The sequence below is a fragment of the Diabrotica undecimpunctata genome, chromosome 1 (assembly GCF_040954645.1).
Source record: "Diabrotica undecimpunctata isolate CICGRU chromosome 1, icDiaUnde3, whole genome shotgun sequence".
Taxonomy (NCBI): domain Eukaryota; kingdom Metazoa; phylum Arthropoda; class Insecta; order Coleoptera; family Chrysomelidae; genus Diabrotica; species Diabrotica undecimpunctata.
The window spans coordinates 66337880-66362983 of NC_092803.1; the positions used below are offsets into that span (position 1 = coordinate 66337880).

Genomic DNA, 25104 nt, shown 5'->3' on the forward strand with positions numbered 1-25104 from the left:
TGTTATGTTCCGCCAGTCTGTTGAGTTCCTATCGGCATTACCATACTAGCCTAGAGTCCACCGTAGGGTTTATAAACATTGGTTTGCTTTCTACGTTTAGTATGTCTAAATCATGTTCCATAAAATGTAGTAATGAATCACCTCGTTCGTTGGTGCTTGTAATGCATCAGCTGAAATACCGCAGCCGATTATCAATTGCAGTCCAATTTTCCGACAGTCTCTAACTAACTCTTTCAACTCACTTGGTGGTGGTTCGGGATCATCATATAGGTCGTATACTGATCCGATTTATCTCCTTTCTCTTTGGTCTTCATCTTTACCGTCGCGTCGCGTCGGTAAATGTCCTGAAAAAATATTTATCAACTGCGCAGTGTTTTGATATGTAATTTGACTATTATACAGATCCTCGGGACTTGGGCAAATCAAAGATATATATATATATATATATATATATATATATATATATACATATATATATATATATATATATATATATATATATATATATATATATATATATAAATATATATATTTATAAACTCTCCATCAATGCTGGATAGACCTCTTATTTTGTCCTTTTCAACCCAGGGCTCTTGTATCAAATCTACATCATATATCTTATTGAATTTATTCTCTCAACTATAGCTTCCTCTAAAGAAATTAAAGAAACTCTAAAGAGAATATATTTTGAAAAGCTACCGACAGAAAACTCTCACAATGATGATGGAGAACGCACAGAACATGAGCTATTGGAAGAGGTAGAAACTAAGAAGAATGAAATAACAAAACCACCAACGAGAGAAGGTGATGAAAGTGCAGTCAAACTGCAGAAAAATAATAAGACTTATTATTTTTCTGCAGTTTGATGTGATAGAATCCAGTTAAATGATTTATATGTGATAAAATACCCAAAGAATTGTTTAAGTTAGGAGGAAAAAAAAAATAACGAAAAAGATATATGAGGTCTTACACAGAACATGGACACAGGAGAAAATGCCAAAAGAATGGAATAAGAGTATCATCGCCCAATCCATAATAAGGCTATAAACTCCTGTGTGAAAACTATAGGGAAATCTCCTTAATGTGTTGTGGATATAAAATATTTACCATTAAACTTAATCGGAGACTACATCCTCACACATTTTGTTAACAAAACGCTAATTGTTAAATACGCAACGGATTGTTAAATACGCTGTGATTTTTTTCGCTGAATGTAAAAAATTTCGTTTTTTATGTACCTAATCAGCAAGACAATTTATTAAATCGTTTTGTATTGTTTTTGACAAACCCGTGAACACACCTTCTGTTTTTTAAAATGATCCTGGATTTCCCGATTGCGTTTAACTGCAAAATTAAAAATTTCTTTAAAATAATTCATATTTGAAGAATTATGACTCCCATATTAAGTTTTTGTTTTGCTAAAATAATCGTAAAATCAATTTAGAAATGAAAATAAAATTCTATTTTTTTAACTTCTTCATTATATAACTTATTGGATTAAGTAATATGTCCAGCTAAAGTACTGTCAATAGTTTGCGTATTTTTTTCTAACCTTTTTAAATCTAAACAAATGTGTAAATAATGTTCTTTCGAAGATTCATTTTTTTTTGACACTAGCTGATAAATTTTTTAAATCTGAATATCCCTTACTTATCCAAACATTTTGCTTCACATTTGAAAGCACTAGATAAGGCCAATAAAAAATTATTACCGCATCATACAATATTGTTTTAACCGATCTCGAAAATGGTCGATTATCCTTCTTATCTGTGAATAAAATTTGGTAATTTTGGGAACGAAACGCCAATTACAATAATTTCTAATGTTTCTTGATTTTGGCGCCTTGAGAAAAGCTTTTTAATCAAACTGCAGATTAATCGTTTAAAATTTTCATAACCCGAAGCCCGCCGGATGCGACCGAATTCATCGCCTATGAAAACGATGAAATCATTGACTAGTCGTGAAGCCGTGTTGCTCCTGACTAAGCGTAAGACAGAGAAATGTATAGACGTTTTATTTTCTTTTAAGGCGAAAATTTGAAGTGCCTTTCAGCTACTACGAGGAGCGCAAAATAATTACTTTGGAGAGAATGAACTAAAACTTAGGAGAGAATGTAAAAAATAGCTCTTATATTTTAAATATGTATTATGTCAAAATTTATAAATCACAATTTTGAAATAAGTAATTTATAATAATAAATAATTTATTATTGTACATTTGAAGAGGTTAGGCGTCGCCTATATTGTCTACCCAGATGGGCCACGATGGGACGATTGAAGGATAGTATGAATGAGGAGACCAGAAATCTCCTTGGCAGTCGATCGTGGAAGAGAATGGCTACAGACCGTGACAATAGAGAAATTGGCTGATAGAGATCAGGGCTCGAATTGGGCTGTAGAGCCATACGATGGATGGATAGATAGTTTTTTCTGCAACACACTGAATGCCACTTATTAAAACACTTTAAAGTCAGTTACCCCAAGCCTCTTTGGTGGGATCAAGATTGCTCGAGACTGTTCACTGCACGGCAGAATACTCTATAAAAATAGAAATGTCATTAAAATCACGATCATTTTCTTATCAAAATATAGCTGCAAAAACGAAACGTATTGTTGGACAAAAACAAAAGCTAATTTGGATATCATTTACACAATAATACACAAAGTACTCCCTTAAGTAAAAATTATATTGAAAATATATTTGACAATTTAGCTCCTCTATTCCTCCATATGTTACTGGTACTCCATTGGCTTTTTTGAAAACACCAAGGAATCTGCATTTCACATTCGATATGTAGAATTACTCAAACCATTGATTTATTCGGAATTTGATTTGGCCTTAAAATATTCGCGTAACATCTCCCTCGGTGGATGGATTCACATAGAATACATTATATACAGGGGCGGATGGGCAAGTAAAATTCTACCGGGAGAATAAACGACGGCGGCCCAAAATTTAAATATATATATATATATATATATATATATATATATATATAATATATACACATGGGAGTTTTTTTGATTTTTTTAAACTATAGAAACTTGAAACTTGGAATATAAAATACAAAGTTTGCTCTAGAAAATTCTATATTAAGATATTTAAGATATATAAATAACAAATTAATGTGTTATAAGCTATAGGTGAATGAAATATCGTTTTACATATATAGCTATCACTAAATGGTAACCTATTATTTATTATATTAATACATTAAAGCGTCCTTCATTAATTTGGTTGTTTGACCCAAACGATTAATAATTTCATCATTGTTGATATCGCTCAGTATATCATTTTCAATATTCATCAGCATGAACGACTCGAGTCTATTATCAGACAAGGAGTTTCTTAATCTATTTTTGATAAATTTTAAAGTTGAAAACGATCGTTCACATGCCACTTGCGAGATGGGCAATGAAAGTATATATTGATAAGCCAATACCAGCGTGGAATAAGCCCCCTTAAACAAATTATATTTTAAAATTGAACCGTAGCAACAAATGACACAGTTCTGACATTTGTTAGATTCGATGCACACCCTTGATTTTGTACTCTGTTTTGTTATACAGTCATCTTCGTCTACATCTGACTGTGCAGAAGAAGAGTCGTCTAACCCCACATCAAGTCTAGCATAATTTACTTCATATGAATCTTCAATTGTTAATTTAATATGTTTCCAGTTGCTTGCAAAGCTTGCTAACTCTTCTTTCAACTTTGCAGGAGTTGCAGAAGAATCAAACTGTATTAATTTTTCTGACAATATTTTTAGAGAATTCTCAGGTAGCTCACCTTTGGCGATTTCTTCAAAATTATTTGGATCTAAAATGCTCAGATCCCTACATAATTCAGCGTTGTTTGCAAATCTTCTACTGATTGATTCTACTGCAGTATCCGCAATAACGTTAAAAAAAACAATTCTAAAATTTTCTTTTGGGCTTACTGGGATTTCATCAGAAGTTTTCTCATCAAAGAATTTCTTTTTCTTTTTTGATCGAAACTCGGGCAATTGTTCTTCAATAAAAAATTCGAAGTCTCTCCTTTCAAAAGAGAGTTTAGCCCACCCTACAAATTTATCTGCAGATGCTTCAATGTCTGGAAAATTTCGTTGCATTTTTTTTTAAACTCAGTATAGAATCATTAACCATAAAGTTACATTTTAATAAATCTAACCCTGTTGTCTGAATATATCTTGATAAAGGGCCTGTTATAGAGAACAGTTTTAAGAATATGTGCCCAATTAAAATATTTTCGTATTTCAGTAATTGTGCTTTGTAATTTGCAGCAGTCGCTCTTGCATCTGGCTTAATTTTTTGTGAATTTTCAATTGTATTAAGAATGTCAATTAAATCAACGTACAGTGCTTTATTAGGTTCATTAAAATTACCAAAAATTTTACTGAGCGCTGCTTCCTTTGACCACCAACGAGTTTCTCCTATCAACTGAAGTTTCTGTGATCTAGCATTGTTGCCAATGTCCAACCAGTAACCCATGCGTTGATGAGATTCTTTAAAAAATGCTGCTATACAATTCAGTAATGAAAAAAATGATGCGGCCTTAATGTGGGATTTAAAAATGTCTGTCAGAACAAGATTTAAAATATGCGCATAACACCAAACATGAACATGATTTGAATTTTCCTGGACCATGAAACTGGAGAATCCCGAATATCTCCCTTGCATATTAGCCGCCCCATCAGTAGAGTCAGCAATACAATTTTTTTCATCCAAACCATTTTTTACCAGTATGTCATGAATCATGGTATGGAATCCCTTCCCTGTTGAATTGTGACAAGGAACAACTGCAAGAAGGCGTTCGTGAATTGTTCCGTTGTAAACATACCTGAAATAAAATAAAATAAGCAAAGGTGAAGATTTTATTATACTTACAATTTAACATACCTTGTTACAACTGAACATTGGTCTGTTACTGAAATATCTTGAGTGCTGTCTATTTCTATAGAGAACATAGTGGCAGTCTGTATCTCTGAAGAAATCTTCTTTTGAATAATTTCTGTGATTATGACAATGATTGAATTTACAGTAGTTTTTGACAAAAATGTGTAGAAATTTCCAGCTCGACGTTTGATTTTTCTATTGTGATAACTTTTGCTTTTTTTAACAATGGCGTCCAAATGTTTCTTCAAAATAACATCAAATTTCGATAAAAGTAAGATTATTTCCAAAAAATTACCATGATCTAGGTTTTCATTTTCTAGATTGTATGCAGCTTCATTTGCTGTGCCCCGATAAGAAAGTCCTCGTTTGCCAATTAGTTTTATAACATCAATAATAACATCCAAAACGTGCCGATTGCTTGCAACTTTTTTATTTCTCATTTCAACAACGTTTCCAAAAAGTATTTTTTCAATTGTTTGATTTTTAATATACATGAAATATGTTTCGCAGTTTTTTCCATGACTGATTGAACTTTCATGCTCATTTATTCGCTGATATACATGTTTCCAATCAGACATACCCCTTGCAAAAGCAGTATAATTTATATACCTTTAGTTGCTAAAATGGCAACATCGTACATTTTTAATGATTTGTGGGTAAATCAAGATCATATAGATAAAATGACAGGTATAATTATTTGTCTAATAATATAACCACTAAAGAACCCATTACTTCCTACCTTATACTCGATATGTATTTCGATGTCGACCATGGACGTAGTACAATCAACGCAGTAGCCCAGCTGGTTTTATATATATATATATATATATATATACATATATATATATATATATATATATGTATATATATATATATATGTATATATATATATATATATATATATATATATGTATATGTATATATATATATATATATATATATATATATATATATACATAAATGTATATAAACTCAAGTTTTTTTGAGTTGCCAACCGTAGTCCGTTTGAAGAGGTTTACTCTCCGGACACTGGAACTCACTTAAGCATGGGTGTATGTTACCTGAAGTAAAATCTAATTAAAATATTAAACATCATATAATATAATTAACAACATGTACAATCTTTGGTAACACATTACATTTTAAAGGGTTTTTACCCAAATATTTTGGTGGCTCAGGCATGGTAACCTGTATTTTAACCTGATGATGGAACAGTTGTTCCGAAAACGTTCGTGCTTGTAATGTTGCCCTTTTAAGGGTTTTTATAAAATAAAATATACCCACATACAAAGACTAACCTCTTTTGTTATACGTGGTATACAGCCAGCTACAGGAATTATTTTCCTTGTGGATTTTATTAAAGTTATTATTGCCAATATGATCGCCAACGTTCGATAATCGGACAGGGTACCGAAAGAAGAAGATATAATAACTTGTACTGTATGTTCGGTGATAATATTATTATGTTAGTATTACAATATATAAGATCACCAGTAATATGACGCATATGCGATTATACGAGTATATGATTCATTTTATTTTTATTGTTTAGGTTTGTGTTTCGTCGTGTCCATCTCAATTTGACTATTATGGGAATACTAACAAGTGCCCAAGTGAATACCTTTTTGAAGACAAGGAGTGCCCACCATATGTATTACCCAGTACATCTCGTAAGTAATTTTTCTTTTCTTAATCTGTTAACAACTGCTTGGTCGAGAATAATACAAACATAAAGAAGTCAAAGAGTTAACTTGTGTGGACCGTTTAATGTTTAAATATAGTTTGACAAATCAGCTGACTTATTTTGAAAAAGAATAATTAATATTTCATGACTTCGGTTTGATGGTCAATGAAGAAGAAAAAAATCTAGGGTATAGGTATAATAAATTGACAACATTGAAAAAAAAAAATACTTATACAGAAACACAACTGTATGCTAACAATAATTTTTTGGTATGTAAGTTTTTTTGAAGCAGCCTTTTTGGTACATGTAACAGCAGTACGATTAAATCTTCTCAGACAATTAGGATCATCAGGATACTTTAACTACTTAAACCAAAGCTTGTAAAAAAATTACGCAGAATAATGGATCATATTACGTACCAAAAACATTTTTAGGGTGTATCAAGAAATTTAATGACAGATGTATTGAAGAGATCTTTTCATTGTTAGAAAATAAGGTACACACTCAAAAGTAACGCTATTGGATTAAATTCCATTGGATGATGGGTAGGGAGAAGTCCATGTATCGATACACTACGCGGAGCCACTCTATCACCTACAAAGTTATTTTTAAATGTTTCCTTTTGTCTCACCAATATTCTAAAGCTCTCTTCTTAAAGGATATTCGGGTGTGTTTGGTATTTTTTATTTGCAAGAGATCTGCTTTACGCCAACTACTTGGTTCCAGCGCTTCTTGTTTTTACAATATATTCTTTAGATAAACCCCAATCAAGTAAATCCCAGCTCCACGAGATATGTGATTCCCGAAGATTCGCATGTGGAGACGGTACCTCCCTGACCTACAAACTACCTCCTCTCCACCCCAAATATTGCAGACATAAGATTAGGGAAGCTTTACTAGATTTTTGATCTTGGATAACCTGGGAAATTGGACATCTGAGAGGCTTTTCCGCAGTGATGCCGCTTTAATAGCGGTTTATCTATCTTTTTCTGAAAGATCTAATTTGGAGGAGAGGCAATTCTAGAGTTCCTCGCCAGCAAAGCAGTGGTTACTGGCTCTCGGCGCTGGGGTTTTGTGTGTGCCGGACTATCAGGGGGTCTAACTACCAAGCCCTTACCTAACGGTATATGGCCTCAACGCTCAATAATCGCAGTTACTACATCTGGGGCACCTGTAGAAAAAATTGCTGTCCTTTTTTGGACAATCTAAAATTCAGAAAAAGTTGATTCGATGATGTAAAGTGTTTTTGGATTTTTTCTTTTTTTCTTTAAACCTATTTTATCAACTAACCTATTCTAACTACTTTACTTACCAGCTTTAGTGTCATGCCACCTCGTTGAGTTCCGTTTCCTACTATGTGACTACCTTTTCATCTTTCTTTCTTCACTCTTCGGGTTGATACCCTAATAATTGGTGTCTGAATCTTTTGTGCTTTGCCGATCTGTTTTATCATAGTTTATCGTTCTTAGACTTTCATTCAGATGATTTATTAGTTCGTTGGATATTCTATACGCTTTTTCATTCATTTGATCTTGGATCGTTACCTCTTTGCTTTCTCTGTATACGAACCTTTCAGATGTTCTATCCGGGTTCTGTTTCTATGTGGGAATGTACACAGCCTCTCTTATAATAGTGGTTTGGGCTAATTGGATCTTATTGCTGTTGGTTTCATACAAGTTCGGCTCCAAGCTACTGATCCATAAATTATGTCTGGTATGATGATGCTCTTTACCATTCTCAACTTCGTTTTCAGGCGTAACTTGCTATTTCTTCCAATAACAGGTCTTATCGTACTTAATAAAATCTTGTTCATTGTACTTTGGTTGACTTAAGTTCATTCACTTAAACATGATTGACTGTAGCTTCTATGGGTCTAGTGCGATTTTCCATTGAATGCAGCAATCTTCCAACTGATTTAGCGCATGTTAAAGCATCTTCTCGCTAGGCTTGGATCTAGACTTCTCGTTGCTACTGCAGTGCCATCGGCGTATAGACTGAACATTGTTCGTGTGATGGTGGATCTGTCCGTGGTGTAGATGGTGTACCGAAAGGGTGACAGTACTCCTCCCTGCGGCACTTCAGCCATAATAATTCCTATTTCAGACAGAACGTGTCCTATCTGAACTCTAAACTTTCTATTGGTAGGTACGATAAGAGAAGGCATGCAGTTGCCTTGGTGTATCCAAGTTGACTAATTTTGAGGCCTATCATACCACACTTTGCTTAATGCCTTACTGACATGTGATATATCCCTCTGTGATATATTTTGTCAACCTTAGCACTTGCAGCTCGCTGGAGTGTTAACTTCTGAAACCAACTTGTGCTTTTGGTATCGTACCTACTGTTTCAGACTCTTCTTTTAAACTATGTAGTATTACCGTCTCTCCAACCTTGCTTATTGATGATAGTAGGCTGTTTGGTCTGTAGTTTTGAGGCAATATGTCATTTTTTCTTGTTTTCCAAAGCATTATTACTTGTGCTTATTTCCATGTCCTAGGACTTCTTCTTAGTCTGAGGATCGCATTTATGATTTAGGTGATGTATACGATCGCTTTCCCTGGTTATTTAAATATTCTTTTGACTTCTTCTGGAGAAGTGTGAGTTATTTCTATTTCTCCTTAATAATTTTCTGTGGCTTCATTCTATTTCGTATATAAAATCTAAATCTTCATCCTTTTGGTAGTTTAGCCTGAATTCTCTTTCCAGGGAATTTTTTATCGCTTTAGCTTTTCCTTCTGTTGCGTACGCTATCCCTTTTTAATGTACCTTTGTAATGATGGAATAGTTTTTTTTTATTTCTTAGGATCTGTAAGATATTCCCTATAGCCCGGCTTGTTTAGGTTTAACTGTTGAATAAACTCATCTTAGCATTTGGTTCTATGTTCTTGTAGCTATTTTCTCATCTCCCTGTTTAGTTGGTTTGCTTCTTTCCTTATTTCTGGATTTCTAGTTCTGATTTCTTCTGCGCATCCTATTGTTTTTACTTATGCGTTCACCTAAGTTGTTACTTATCTCCTGAAATCTTCATTTTAGAGTTGGTTTTTCTTAAGTATACATTCTTCCAATTTTGCAACTTTTTTCCAGTTTATTGGCGCAGTTGTATGTTGGAATTCTTCACATATAAGTGCCTCCCTCCCTCTATAGTTATTATGATTGAATTCTGGCTTCCACTTCCTTCTAATACTGATTGTAGATCATACAGCATTTCTAGGTTATCCAGAATTGCTATGTTTTTTCCAGGGAAAAAATAGGTTTTTCTACTCCTATTAATATTGTATTGCCGTTGGCATCTAGTTTATTACATAGCATTCTTTCATTCCTATTTGTTGTTCTGTAGTGCCAGTTTCGAGAACTGGCGCTTAAGCTGATCTATTATTATTGTTGGCTCTTATGTCTCCAGGAAAACATTTAGATCTTCGTTTTGGATTTGAACGCATGGTCTCTCTTAGGCTGAGATTATTTTGATGGTTCGTCCTTCTGTGTCTATTTATAATATTGTTGCTTTCATTGTTTCCAATCCACCCGGAGTGTGCATTTTGTTGTGTTTTATTCTTGTTCTGACTAGGATTACTGTGCCTCCTGAGTTTACTCTAAAATCATTTCTGTAGATATTATATCCTGGAATTTTCATTCTTTTGTTTTTCGTCATTTGGAATATTAATATTTGTTTCTAGCCCTCATGTGTTACCTTGTGGAATAGTGGAAATAACACGATCAGTTGGGTTGGAAAAATCGCAATTATGCGATTCTAAGAACTTTATTAATACTAATATACTCTACCCAAAGTATATAGAATTTGGTACAGCTATTAAATTACCTTATGTAATTGATTTAATATTTTGCGTTATTGTTTTACATATTTTAGATAACTAAACGAGGAATATGTGTTGATAAAATCACATATCTCTATGAAAACAGATACAGTTTTCAAAGGAGAATACAGCTCTCAGTGTACTCTTTTTTTATGCAATTTGGCGAAACAAAACATTTAAAAGGGTTGTTTATGATGTAAAAAATAATTTAATTTGCTCGATATTTTTAATAGTGTTGCACATGAGTGCTATTTAATATACAATATGTTATTAGTACTCTTCCGTTGTGTGTACAACATCGAGGACAGAAGAAAGCTAAGGAACAAGAAAATCTCACAAATAAGAGGAGATGAAATTCAGCTCATCAAAAATTTTCTTCAGCCCTGGCATCTTTATATAACTGTTTTTGTACATGGAGAGATATCACTTTTCAGCGAAGATGACAATCCCCACGAGGTATTTGCCTGCAGTAAATACTTCTTTATTACCTCATAAGTATCTTCTTATTAACACACCAGCTTGTATTTTGGACGGTTTTTATTTCGAAACTCATATATTTTAATAGTACGAATACATTTATTATTTCTCTTCACAAATATTCCTGGTCTGTCTCACACCACGCTTTTTTTTACGAATGTCTACCGCAAGAAATATTTACATGAAAGTTGTATGTTAGCTGATCAACGTAATACATATATGGGTTTAGCACTGAGTTCGTATACAGTCTTACATTAATATACAGTTTTTGGTTAAATATTAATTTAGGACATAGCGATATAATACAAATAGACTGTCTGTTGCAATATAGGCCTATTCCCCTAGTGCGATAGGGAAAACTGGCACAAAGCAGTCCCCGTATTTCTTTCTAATCGGCCGGGTTTATCGACCGGAATCCAAGAATCCCCGGAAAAAATCAGGCTACTACAAGATGATGGACTGGAGGAACAGCTGAAAAACATAAAATGGGACATCATCGGCCTCAGTAAAATAAGACGAAGATGAGAAGCCCAAATTACTCATAACTTGGTACACATATTTCATTTTAGAGATGAAGAAGACATTTCAAATTGTGGAGTAGGATTCATTATACATAGAAAGCAGACACAAAATATAGTTAAAATGATCAGCATAAGCCCGAGGATTGTGTGCCTCATCTTCAAACTAAATGTAATATTTAACCTTAAGATAATCCAGACATATGCTCCAACTACTACCCACTCAGATGAACAAATTGAAAAATTTTATGAGGACCTAGAAACAGCGTTTCATGCCACACAAGCATATTATTACACAACAATTATGGGTGACTCTAATGCAAAAATGGGGTTTAAATAAGATGACGTAGAAGTAGCAATGGGTAAGTATGGCTATGGCGAAAGAAATGTGCGGGGGCAAAGATTGCTGAACTTCTTACACCAGGGAAAATTTATTCATGATATTTCGATTTCGATAAAAAGCCTGAGCGTAAATGGACATGGATCAGCCTAGATGGCAGTGTCAACAATGAAACAGATTATATCATAACAAACAGAAAAGAAATAATCAAAGACATCGAAGTACTCAACAAATTTTCAATAGGAAGCGACCACAGATTAATCCGAGCTAAGATACTATTAAATGCCAAATCGGAAAGAACAAAGATGATCCTAAAAACAAGAAAAAAGGATTCCTCCAGAAAACAACGACATGTAGATAAAGATACACTAACCAGACATATTCAAAACTTGCAAGACGAAATAGAAGATGAAGATCAAGCAAATGATCGCATAATGAAGGCTCTAAAAGAAACAGAAAGGGAGTGCTGACGGAAGGGACGGAAAATACGGCTCCAACTACACCATGAAGAAATTAAATAAAGATATCCACCGGCTAATCCGAAAAGACGTAAGAGAAAACTTTAAAACAGAAAACAAAAGTTTAAAAGTTTTGAGGCGAAATACGAGCTACATAAACAACAAAAATATGTACAAAATAAAAAACAAAGATGGAAACATTATTACTGATAGAACCAAAATCCTTGATGTTGCCGAATCCTTTTATCGCGAAATGTATGAAAGCACCGACGAAAAGCAAGATCAGCCCCTGCCTAAAATCACAAACCAGGGATCAGAATTAATGCCAGAAATAACTCCATACGAAATCAAAACGGCACTTTTAGAAATAAAAAAATAACAAATACCCTGGCGATGACGGAGTAGTGATCGAAGCGATCAAACGAGGTGGAAATAAAATTATCCAGGCTTTGGCGAAGCTTTTCACCGAATGCATCTACCAAGGAAAAACTACTTTTGACAAAAATTATCAAAAAAAGACTGGACGCTCAGATACAGCACTTACGACCACTTACTAGTGATAAAGAATCAAATTATTCTTTGAATATTCTATTCGTATAAAATAGAAATATTTTAATATTTTTAGAGTGCAGTAGATGAATAATTCTCCAAATGACATATAATATAACATTATCAGCTTATTACTGACCACTGAAGTAAAATCTTTTATTAAATTAAAATCGTTTAAAATACAATCTGGCTTTAACTTTCTTCCTTTTCCAAGCTTTAACCAGGTTGAGTTACGCTAGGTGAATGTAGATTAGTGGTATACCTAATGCTAGTTAATATTAAGGAAAAACAAACGGACTTTTTTAAAACACAATAACACTAGTGATATAGTTCTATTATAAAAAATAAAACTATATAGATATATAAAACCAATATAGTCTTTTTTAAACACATTTACAATTAGAATATTTTGTATACACTCGTATAACACAATACGCAGAGTAAGTTTTAAGTGTAGAATGCCTAAATTGTCTCGGTAACGGCACACGATTTTTATAAATTTTGATGTATAGAGTCTTGCAACCGATATTATGATAGTATTTACATTGTTGTCAGATCTTCTGTTTTCTGGAAATCTAATGAAATTTCTTATTTCAAATGGATCACCTTGTATATTTTTGCCTCTTGATATATTACTACTTAATTCTCGTGTAATTTTTCCTGTACCTAAATGCCATAATTTCGGAGTTATTGGCTACATTTACATAACCTTTGCCGAAGAAAAAATAGTACATTTAGATGCCTATGTCTGTTACAATAACAAGTTTGACGTTTCAATAAATTAATATTGTTGATGTTTATTCAACAAGAAACGTGTAATATCTGTAATAATTTATATTCTAAACGTAATTCCATAACGAGATTTACCTTCAGTATATTATTACAAAAGTTTAACGAAATTAGTTCAGTAAAAGATCTAAACTAGGGCGTAGAAAAACTGAAACAACTGAAAACAAATTTTAGATGATTGTTACAAGACCATCCACACTTGAGCACAAGACAAATATCCAGAGAACTTTAAGATTTCGCAAACATCCGTAATGAAAACTTTACGTGCAAATAAATTCCATCCATACAAAATAAGATTAGTTCAAGAGTTGCCAAATGATGATTTCGATAGACGTGAAGAGTTTGCAGACATAATGATGGAAAAATGTTACAGTCAAAACGATCCAAAGGATTTAAGTAATGTTATCTTTTGCAATGGTGCCACTTTTTTAATTAATAGAAACTTAAATCGGCATAATTGTAGATACAAGTCACGTAACAATCCTCGTTGGATGCGTGAATACCACTCACAATATACAGAAAAACTTAATGCATGGGCTGGAATAATAACCGACAAAATAGTTGGTCCCTTTTTTATTGAGAGAATCTTAAATGGTCAGGCATATTTAGATTTATTGAAAAAAATATATTATACCTGAGTCGGGTCTCTTATTTCCAAATCCAAATAAGTATTTTCAATTAAATTTTAATGTAGAATTTTCATTATTTGAAACTTTTAGACACTAACAATATCACAAACGACAATATTTGGGTGCAACAAGATGGTAAGGCGTATGGTGAGGCAATATATTAATAATATACTTCCCAGAAGATGGATTGGAAGGTGTGGTTTTATCGAATGGTCCCCCCAGTTACCCGACATGAATCTTATAGACTATTTCCTGTGAGTTTACTTAAAAATCATAGTTTGTAAAACAAATCCCCGTTTATAATTCAGGAATTAGAAGATAAGGTTACCACAGAGATAAAGTACATTGATTACTAAGGGATTTTGCAAAATGTATTGGAAAGTTTTAAAAATCGCATGGCTTGTTGTATTGAAGTAAACGGACAATATTTTGAGAACCAATCTTCTTTAATCGCTTTTACTGGTTTTCCAAAATACCTCATTTTTCTACTACTTAAATATTGACATTATTAGGATATAAATTATAAAAGATTATTCAAACTAAATGAGTTTATTCATCGAAATATATTATTTTAACTTCGGGGAAAAAATATAAATGTAGCAATACCTCCGAAATTATGGCAGTTAGGTATAGGGAACATTTTATGAAAAATATTCAGTAGGTATTTCTTAAGGACTTTAAAAGGCAAAAATATACAGTTTTATTTAAAATAATACAGTTCATCAGATCTCCAGAAAAATGAAATATCTGACAACAATGTAAATACCACCATAATATCGTATTACAAGACCCTTACACACCAAAATCTTTAAAAATCGTTTAAGCCGTTTTCTATATAATTATTAAGGCGTTCCATACATAAAACTCACGTTGTGTGAGTTGACAAACATGACTGTTCTTAATTATTTTGTGACTTAAGATGACCTCCTTAGAACAACTTATTTACTTTTTAGATCATCCTCGAAAATGAACAGAAAAGTGTTTTACCGTTTGTTATCGTACGTCAATCAGTTCGCATGTCAGGGCTGTATGCTGTTCTAGAATATATTGTAAATTTAGTCGTTCCCTGTGATATACGCAGACACTTTTATGATAAAACAAAATTAAAAACAGTGCGCATGAATTTTTTCATATGTATTGTCTCAAAATTAAAAGGAAAATCAGTATTATTCATTTTGTAACGATCTTTCATTGCAAATCATGTATGATGTATAATAAAACTGATGGTAAAATAATTAGTTTGGTTGGATAAATATTTTAGAAGACCATCGTGCCTCAATGCGTGTGTGAGTGTGCGTGTGCGTATGGCGTGAGCGTGTGTGTGTGCGTGTGTGCGTCTGGCGTGAGCGTGTGCGCGCGTGTGTGTGTTGGGGGTATCATGGTATTAGACAAAATCTATTTGCCACAAAACATAAAAATTATTATTTATTTGAAATGTTTCATGTTGTCTATTTCTTTAAATTATTACACTATTGTTGCATTTCTGATAAAATTTATGGTGGAATCAAGTACCCATTTAATTGAGGAAGATAGGTGAGCTGTAATATTTAGCGGCAAGGGAAACTCATTGTGAATTAGTTCTTAATACAGAATTGGAGAGAACCGAGAACATTCGAGGAATATGTGATTTAGATCACCAATGGATACTTTGTCACAAATACATACAGGAGAGTTAAGTATTCCAATTTTATATAAGTTGGATGGCAAGTGACCATCGTTTTTGGAAGAAGTAGAAGTTTTTGGGTAGGGTGAATGCTAACATAATGATTTGAAGATTTATTTGCAATTTTTTTTATAATTAGCTTCCCATTTAAAACTGATATTAGGTTTGAGAGCATTATTTAAATCTTTTAAATTAAATACTTTGTCAATATGGTTGCAACCACGATATACAAATACCGGTAAGCTACTCAAGGAATAGAAATGTGTAACCCGACGCGCATGACGTCACCTGCGAAGCAACAATACAGGGTACTACGGTGTTCGATATATAGGATTCCCTATCCCGGTAGATGTATAGGTTATGTCCTGTTTAGTTCAATTTTGTGTATTATCGACAAATACGCCGGGTTGTGCCGTAGCTAATTGTGGAACTTATAATATCCCCACATATAAGATCATTGGTGACATGGGTATTGGAAATACAGTCCTTTGGTCTCAGCTGAGTGTTGGATATGACAAAAATTATTTTATTAATCACCCCTGTGATAAGTCTTTAAATATTTTTGTTTTTGGAGATCCTGCACATTTGATTTAACTTGCCCGAAATCATGTAATTAATCATGGTTTTATTATTGACAATAAAATAATCAACAATGATTACTTTGAAGCGCTATTAAATATATCGACTTCAGAATTGACAATTGCGTTTAAATTAACACTGCATCATCTCTGTTTAAAAGGCTCTGTGACGCAAATAGTGAGACCTGCAGTTCATTTATTGTCAAATTCTGTAGCAAAAGCTATTAGTTAGCTGGAGAAAATGGACTTTTGCCAAAAGGTAGTTACTGAAACACGAAATGCATATGGTACAGATTTAGATAAGCAGGCACGTCTACTAGATGAAATGTCAGAAATGGTCAATTCAATGCGGGTTGGTAAACATAAAGGACTTATTCCATTTCAAAAAGAAATATTGTTTACTAATAACTGAAAGAGTTCTTTCCTTAACTACAAACAAAATACAACGTTAACTATATTTTAACTTTGAGGTTGAATCAAGACGTACTAGAGAAATTTTTTTTCTTATATTCGATGAATGGGTGGTGCAAATAATCATCCTTCGCCAATATATTTTAAATATAGAAAAAGGTGATATATTTTAGAAAAACATTCGGCGGCGATCTTAACAGAATGTCGCAATACTATTGAAACTAGTGAATCTGGCGTAAGTAACAGCTCAATAGAAAGTACTCAATTACCAAGCGATATTTCGGCGCCAGAAGATATTTGCTTAACATAAAAAATGCTGAAGAGGACAAAATAATTCAAAATACATTTATAGAAGCTCACTACTTGGAGGAGAAATATATAAATGACGATGACATTTTGAAAGTCGCACTACCATTCTCTTTTGTACCCAAACGAAGAAGTTTTTTAACTTCAAGAAATAAATTTTAATTATATGGTATAAAATATTCAATTAATCTTTATTATGAATTGTCGGCCGGATTCATTAATGGAACATTGTAAATTAAGCTAATGTTGGAAAATGTCAAAGTTCGAAGATATTTTTGTAACACATTCATTTAAAACAATTTTCTCTAATTTTAAATGTTAATTAAGTAATTCAGAAAGTGTCTTTAATATTTAACCATTCTACACACTTTGTTCAAATTACACGATTTTGGAAATATTCCAGTAATGAATTTGACCATCGAAATATGTATAAAATAGAATTAATTTTTATGCTTATAAATTGAAGACATTATTATATTCCTACATTATTATGAGTAGACACACACTTTATGTAGAGAAACGTAGAAAAAAGTTGTTTTATTTTTCAATAATCGGAAAACCTATACTCAAGAAAAATAATTGTAAACTACACATCTTATAATATAAAGTGCTAAATATTCATGCTTATATAAATATTATATATTTGATTGCCTATATATATTTGATATTAACCGACTAACAGGGCAAGCGCTAGTGTTCTAATAGAAACTTTGCTTCGCACGTGACGTCACACAGTGCGAGAGAGATAGAGCTAGCGTGCGCAATAGCATACCGGTATTTGTGTATCGTGGTGGCAACTGTAAGTACTTTTTGCGGCCATATTCGCAATTTCATTACCTTCGACTCCGCAATGTCCTTTAGCCTAAATAAACCAAACAGTTACATTATTTTAGATCCATAATTATTTTTTTATGTTCAAAATTAAGCCATTTCGGAATTGCTTTAGTGGCTGACTGCTAAGAGCTTGTAATGTTGACTTTAAGTCTGAAATTATTGTAACATTCGTTCATGTTTGAGTTGCACGTAATTTTAATGCCTTTTCAATGGCAAAGGATTCAGCGGCAAAAATGGAATAATAATTTGAGATTCTGTACTCTTCAATTTAATTTATGCTTAAAACAAAATATCTCGAACCTGTATTTCGATCCATTTTTAACCCATCTGTATATATTTATTTGTATTAAGTTTACTCCGTTATAGGATTGAAATTTTGTGCATACAATGGCATTTTATTAAGTTGAACAATATCGCTTTGAAATAATCAATAAAAGCATCTGCCAAAAGAGGAGAGTTTTTCTTTTTCCAATAATGATTTGTCAAATTTTCAATTACAAGAAAGTTAATTTTTGCGATAAACTCACTGTTGTAACATCTATATTTTAATATACTTTTATTAGCAAAAAGCTATCTTCGAAAAACAAGAAGAAGTTTTTGGGACTCTTCCCGAATGGCATGATTTGGTGAAGATACCATGGTTCCCAAACATATTGTTAGAGCTAGATACTGTATTATACTTGATAGAGTGTAGTCTCTATCGTAGAACCATAGAGAGTACACTCATAATCCAAAATCGAGCGAATGTAACGTAGAACATTAAGGAAATTTGTTGATCCGCGTCCCAGTTCCGTTTGGAGAAAATGCGCAAAACATTAATTCCATTCTTACATCTTTGTTTGATATACGTAATGTGACTACTCCATTGAACTTTTTATCTATAATTATATCTAAATATTATAAGGTCATTGCTTATCAAATCATGCAAGTCCGTGTATAATTTAAACAGAAGAGGGCTGAAAATAGAACCTTGTGGAAGCCCGTTATAAAGTAAGAGTAAGAGGTCCCAGAGCCATGTAAAACTTTGTGATAATTTCGCAAAAATATTTTTCTATTAGCAAACAAATTTAAAATATTTGTAGAGACTCTTTTATTAATACTTATCAATAAAATAATGAATGAATTATCTCTCCTGTTGTCACCCAAAATATAGCTTCTAAAATTTGGAAAATTTTTTTAAACTGTTTGTCCTTTGTCCAGAGTTAGTTTTGTGTAAATGTATTATTTAATGTTTATAACATTCATTATATGATGATGCAGATTACCGGGCCGCCATTGCTGATCATGGCGACGCGATAATAGACATTGAACAAACAAAGAATATATGGAAGAGATACGTTGAGAAGACATTCGATGACGACAGAGATAACAACCAGATAATTATGGAATACGACACAGAACCACTAATCACTCAAGACGAAGTCAAAGCCGCAATTAAAGCAACCAAAGCAGGCAAAGCACCAGGGCCCGACAACTTTCATTTAGAATTTCTAAAAATCATGGGAGACGAAGGAGTAAAGTGGGTTACGACAACGTTCAATAAAATCTATGACTCGGGAAAAATCCCAGAGAGCTGGTTAAAATATACATTTATTGCTATACCTAAAAAACCTAATGCAAAAAAATGCGAAGAGCATCGTATTATCAGTCTAATGAGCCACATTCTTAAGACCTTCTTAAAGATAATACACAGAAGAATTTATCACAAATGTGAGTCGCAGATCTCACGAACGCAGTTTGGATTCAGGGATGCGTTAGGTACAAGAGAGAGCTTGTTCGTGGTTTAGGTATTATTTCAAAGGAGCAGAGACGTTAACTGTGATATTTTTGTATGCTGTATCGACTACCAGAAAGCTTTCGACAGAATCAAGCACGATCAGCTCATGAGCCAGGCCTTAGAACATATTGAAGAGGGTATTCTCATTAATGGTGAGCGCCTGAATAACATCACATATGCAGACGACATCATCCTCTTTGCAGACAGTTTAGACGGTTTACAGACAATAGTAATGCAATTGTGAAGAATCAGTCAAGAATACGGGCTTGATTTTAACGTCAAGAAAACAAAGTACATGGTCATCAGTAAGAAGCATATTCCACCTAGTCAATTACTGGTACATCAGCAACAAATACTCCACTTTACTACTATTTAGGAACCACCATAAACGACCAATGAGACCACTCAGTTGAGATAAAACAAAGAATTAAAAAAGCCAGGTCAGCATTTGTCAGAATGAGCAAGATATTTAAGAGCCACGACCTACCCTTAAAAACGAAAATCCGTTTATTGAGATGCTACGTATTTACAGTGCTGCTCTATGGTGTTGAATCATGGACACTAACCGAGGCATCCATGGGAAAACTCGAGACGTTCGAGATGTGGTGTTATAGACAGATACTGAGGATCTCCTGGGTGGACCGAATAACAAACATTGAGGTTCTACGCCTAATGGATAAAACATGTGAAATTATATTCACAATGAAACAACGCAAGCTAGAATATCTTGGACATATAATGCTAAAAGATTACAGATATAACCTGCTGCAACTTATATTACAGGCAAGGGTCTACGGAAAGAGGGAACCAGAAAGAAGAAGAATATCTTGGCTCCAGAACTTACGAAAATGGTTTTCCTTGACCACTTCAGGACTATTTCGAGCTGCAGTCAGTAAAGTAAGAATTGCCATGCTAGTAGCCAACATCCGTAATGGATAGGCACCACAAGAAGAAGAACATTCATTAAAGTGTATAGCCTACATTTTTGACGAAATGCCCCTGAAAATGCTATAAAAACAAGTATACTTGGGCAAGATTTAATAAAAAACTGTGCTCAATATCTGCCTTTTATTTGATTAAAGTTCATTTATTCGGGCATTCAACACTATATCACTTTATTTATTATTAAAGTCATAATTGTTTACGTTTAGGAATATGGTATCCATTGTATTGTCTATACAATAGACCTCTTTCCTAAATACAACTTTTCGCTAATTCTTATAAAATAGTATCTATTGGTAAACACTGCAATAAAAACACGACGTAGATTCGATGCTTTAAATGCAGAAACAGGGCTGGAATCTTTACAAAACCTGCCAAAAATATATTTATGGCAAAAACTAAAACTACTTTGACAGTTATTTTGACGTATGCATTGTGTATCATATTACGTATGATTTTTATTATAAGAATTTTCCACAGCTGCATGTTTTCTGTTAGTCTCGTGGTTTTGCGAGAGCAATCGTGTCCGAGCAAATCGAGCTTCAACGCATACAAAACGTGCCTTATTATATAGCTAAAAATTATTTTTATCCTTTGTTTTATTTTTCTACCTAAAAACTTGCATCTTTTATATTTTGCTACATCTTCATCTTATGATACATTTAAACAGCCAATGTATAATACAACGACTTGTCTTATTTTTTTCCGTTAAAAAGATTTCGTTATGGAGGAACTTATCGAATCCAACTACTGCCTTTGTAGAAGTAACGCTGCGGCAATTCGAGTATAAAGAGTATTGGTAGAAACATATATATTTTAAATGTTGATTGTATCCTAAATTATTTTTTTTGTTGCTACAGTTCAAAAAAGATGTATTCCAAACTTGGCTAAGATTGACGACAGTATGCTATCAAAAATTCAGACGAACTTGGCAGATTTGAAGAAGTCCGTAAACAATATCAAGCTATTATATGATTTTCAAGAGGTAGGAACATGTGATTTTCTACGTATTGTGTATGTTTTCGTTTTCTTAACAGGAAAAAATTAGATAGAGTTATAGTTGCTGCTGTTTTTAGTACTTTTTAAATCACATTTTATATCATTCAATTGTTATTATTTGCCAATATTTAGAAGTTAAAAATTTTTAGCAAAGAGAAAAGCTAAGGTCATTTACGCATTAAATCAAAGAAATTAAATAAGTTGGACGCTATTTTTGAAAGCGTTAATATTAATTGAAAAATCATTAAAAGTATAATCGGTTATTTCGCAATATCCTTCGTACAATAGTTGCGAGTTTTCGTCAAGTATACCATTCACAATATTCACTATATTTTAATAATTATTAATAATAATCTTCATGGGCTCTACAACCCTTGGCCTGCTCCAGGATCAGCTGCCATTCCTGTCATTCTTCGCCTTGGTTTTCCAATTTCTTACTCTTAAGATTTTTAAGTCTTCCTCCACCTGGTCATGAAATCATGGACTAGCATCTCCTTTTCACTCCATGCGTTCTTTACTTATAATAAATGTATTTCGGCGCCTCCATCTCGTTCATTCTCCTTATGTGGCCTAATTTTGATGGACCTAGTAAGACCAGGTTCACTCTAAAGGTGGTACAGCTCCGAATTATAGTGCCTGTGTCATAATTTGTTTTCTTGTACGCCTTTATAAATATGGGTAATAACTAATATTCCAATATTCCAATTTGGGTAACAGTACGACTTAATAGCGCACAGAACCGATAGAATGTTGTTTCCTTACAAACAAGCACCCAAAAATAACGTATTTACCACTAAATCACCACTTGTATACAGGGTGAGTCATGAGGAACTTTACATACTTCTACCATATGTAGAGTCCCTCAGGGAGCATATCATGTGGCCACTAAAAAATGTCAACTCCTCTTCTTTATTAATTAACAGGGTGATTTGTGTAATTGACCATTTATTTCATTTTACTGTAGTGTTTATACGGCTCATTTGATTTTTTAAATTTTTGCATGATACAGTACACTACTATCAAGCATTCGACTGGTATTAGCTAAACTAAAGAAATCCAGAACTGGCTTTGGAAAAATTAATTTAGGGATTCGTATTAAATATTACACCCTGTATATATATTTTTTTTAAAATGCAATAAGTGATTTTCAAACTACATAAATAGCCAATGAAAACGACATATGCGACAATGTTGTCGCACTTTTATTAAATTTTTAGTGAACGATCAAATCTTACCAAAAATAGAACAACCATAATGAAGTATCAAATTATAAGGTATTAATTTAAACAAATGTTATAAATTTCAAACATTTTAATTAAAATGAGTTCCTACAACATAATCTAATACGTAGAAAATTAACATCTTTACTGTCACTTTGTATTATCTCTACAATAGAATCAATTGTTTTTCAATTTTAAATTTTTACTCATAGATCGTATTGGGGCATTATTTTCGATAAATAATAAATTAAATTGATTAAAAAGTCAAACCTCTTGTATGTGTTAGTTTTTGTTGATTGTAAATGATTAAAATTTTATGTCAAATAATAATACATTGCATCAACTGTACTAAATAAAAATAAATCTAAAAAAGTTTAAAATGAAGGTTGGCGTTGACCGTTTGACGTTTCTTGATATTTTATACCCATTGTCATTATTGTCATTATCAATTGTTATTTATGTGTACAAGAATACATATTTTTTCTGTCATATCTACGTTAAGTACATTGTGTTAGTTTTGGTAGAGCTTTTGTTACTTTCGTTCAAAATGCCACATCAGTTTTCGACCACAGAATATGCAGACATAATATTTGTTTATGGATTCTGTAACGGGAATGGTAGGGCTGCTAGTAGAGAATATCGCAGGAGATTTCCTAATCGTCGAACTCCCAGTCATCCAACATTTGGGTCAGTTTTTAATTATTTGCGAGAAAATGGCACTTTTCCTAGTGGAACAACAGAGCGACATGTAGGTGAAGCGCAGGAAGATGACATTATGGACGCCGTTACTATGAACCCTACAATAAGCACTAGACAAGTAAGTCGAGAACTCAATGTTACTCAATCAAAAGTAAGTAGAGTATTACAAAAAAATAATCTATACCCATATCACATTCAAATGGTTCAGCGACTACATGCTGGAGATGAGATCGATAGGTTGGAATTTTGTAGATGGATTAACAATAATCGACCAACGCTATACAGGACACTATTTACAGATGAAGCCCAATTTACCAGAGACGGGATAAATAATTCACGAAATTCACATGTGTGGGCAGAAGAAAATCCCCATGCTATTCGAGAACGTCGTTCTCAGTTAAGGTTTTCGGTTAACGTGTAGATTGGTGTCATAAATAACCAATTAGTAGGTCCTCACTTTTTTGATGGTCCTTTAACAGGGCAGGTCTATTTGAACTTTCTACAAAATATTTTGCCGAATTTGCTTGCCAACGCGAACGTTGCTATCCGAGGGATGTATTTTCAGCATGATGGGGCACCCCACACTTTTTACTGGCAGTGAGACAACATCTCAATAATGTTTATGGCAACAGGTGGATAGGACGTGCAGGTCCTATTTCGTGGCCTTCAAGAACCCCTGATTTCAATCCCGTTGATTACCATATTTGGGGACGATTGAAGCAACTAGTTTACGCAGTGAATATTAATAACCGACAACAATTAATTGATAGAATTATACATTGTTGTAATACTATTAGAAACGATCCCCAGAGTATCCGTAATTCAATACGTCAATTAACAATTCGGCAACAAAAATGTGTACAGGCTGCAGGGTTCCATTTCGAAAATCTATTTTGAATTATTTTTATTTTGTTACCATTATTGTATCTTTTCCAGTTCTAATTTATGGGTTTATCATAACTATGTACATATTTTTAGTTTTTTTTTTTAAATTGTTCTTCGTTATTGTTAGTAGTTACTGTTTTTTTGTTGTGCAGTGACTCAGTTTATCATTTCAATTAAAATGTTTGAAATTTATAACATTTGTTTAAATTAATTACCTTATAATTTGATACTTCATTATGGTTGTTCTATTTTTGGTAAGATTTGATCGTTCACTAAAAATTTAATAAAAGTGCGACAACATTGTCGCATATGTCGTTTTCATTGGCTATTTATGTAGTTTGAAAATCACTTATTGCATTTAAAAAAAAAATTATACAGGGTGTAATATTTAATACGAATCCCTAAATTAATTTTTCCAAAGCCAGTCCTGGAATTTTTTAGTTTAGCTAATACCAGTCGAATGCTTGATAGTAGTGTACTGTATCATGCAAAAATTACAAAAATCAAATGAGCCGTATAAACACTACAGTAAAATGAAATAAATGGTCAATTACACAAATCACCCTGTTAATTAATAAAGAAGAGGAGTTGACATTTTTTAGTGGCCACATGATATGCTCCCTGAGGGACTCTACATAT

At 32.9% G+C, this 25104-nt stretch overlaps 1 protein-coding gene across 3 annotated transcripts in view; it reads left to right on the forward strand.

Moving 5' to 3' along the window:
• The window catches only part of Ctl2 (Choline transporter-like 2), a 151091-nt gene that overhangs the window by 79315 nt on the left and 46672 nt on the right, over positions 1–25104 (forward strand). For 2 of the 3 annotated variants that reach the window (XM_072543839.1, XM_072543849.1), the window contains 2 exons: positions 6448–6565; positions 10666–10847. In XM_072543839.1, the coding sequence (XP_072399940.1) occupies positions 6448–6565; positions 10666–10847 (300 nt within the window). Of the gene's footprint in view, positions 1–6447; positions 6566–10665; positions 10848–21522; positions 21648–25104 lie in introns of all 3 variants that reach the window. The other variant, XM_072543857.1, reaches the window with a different exon arrangement.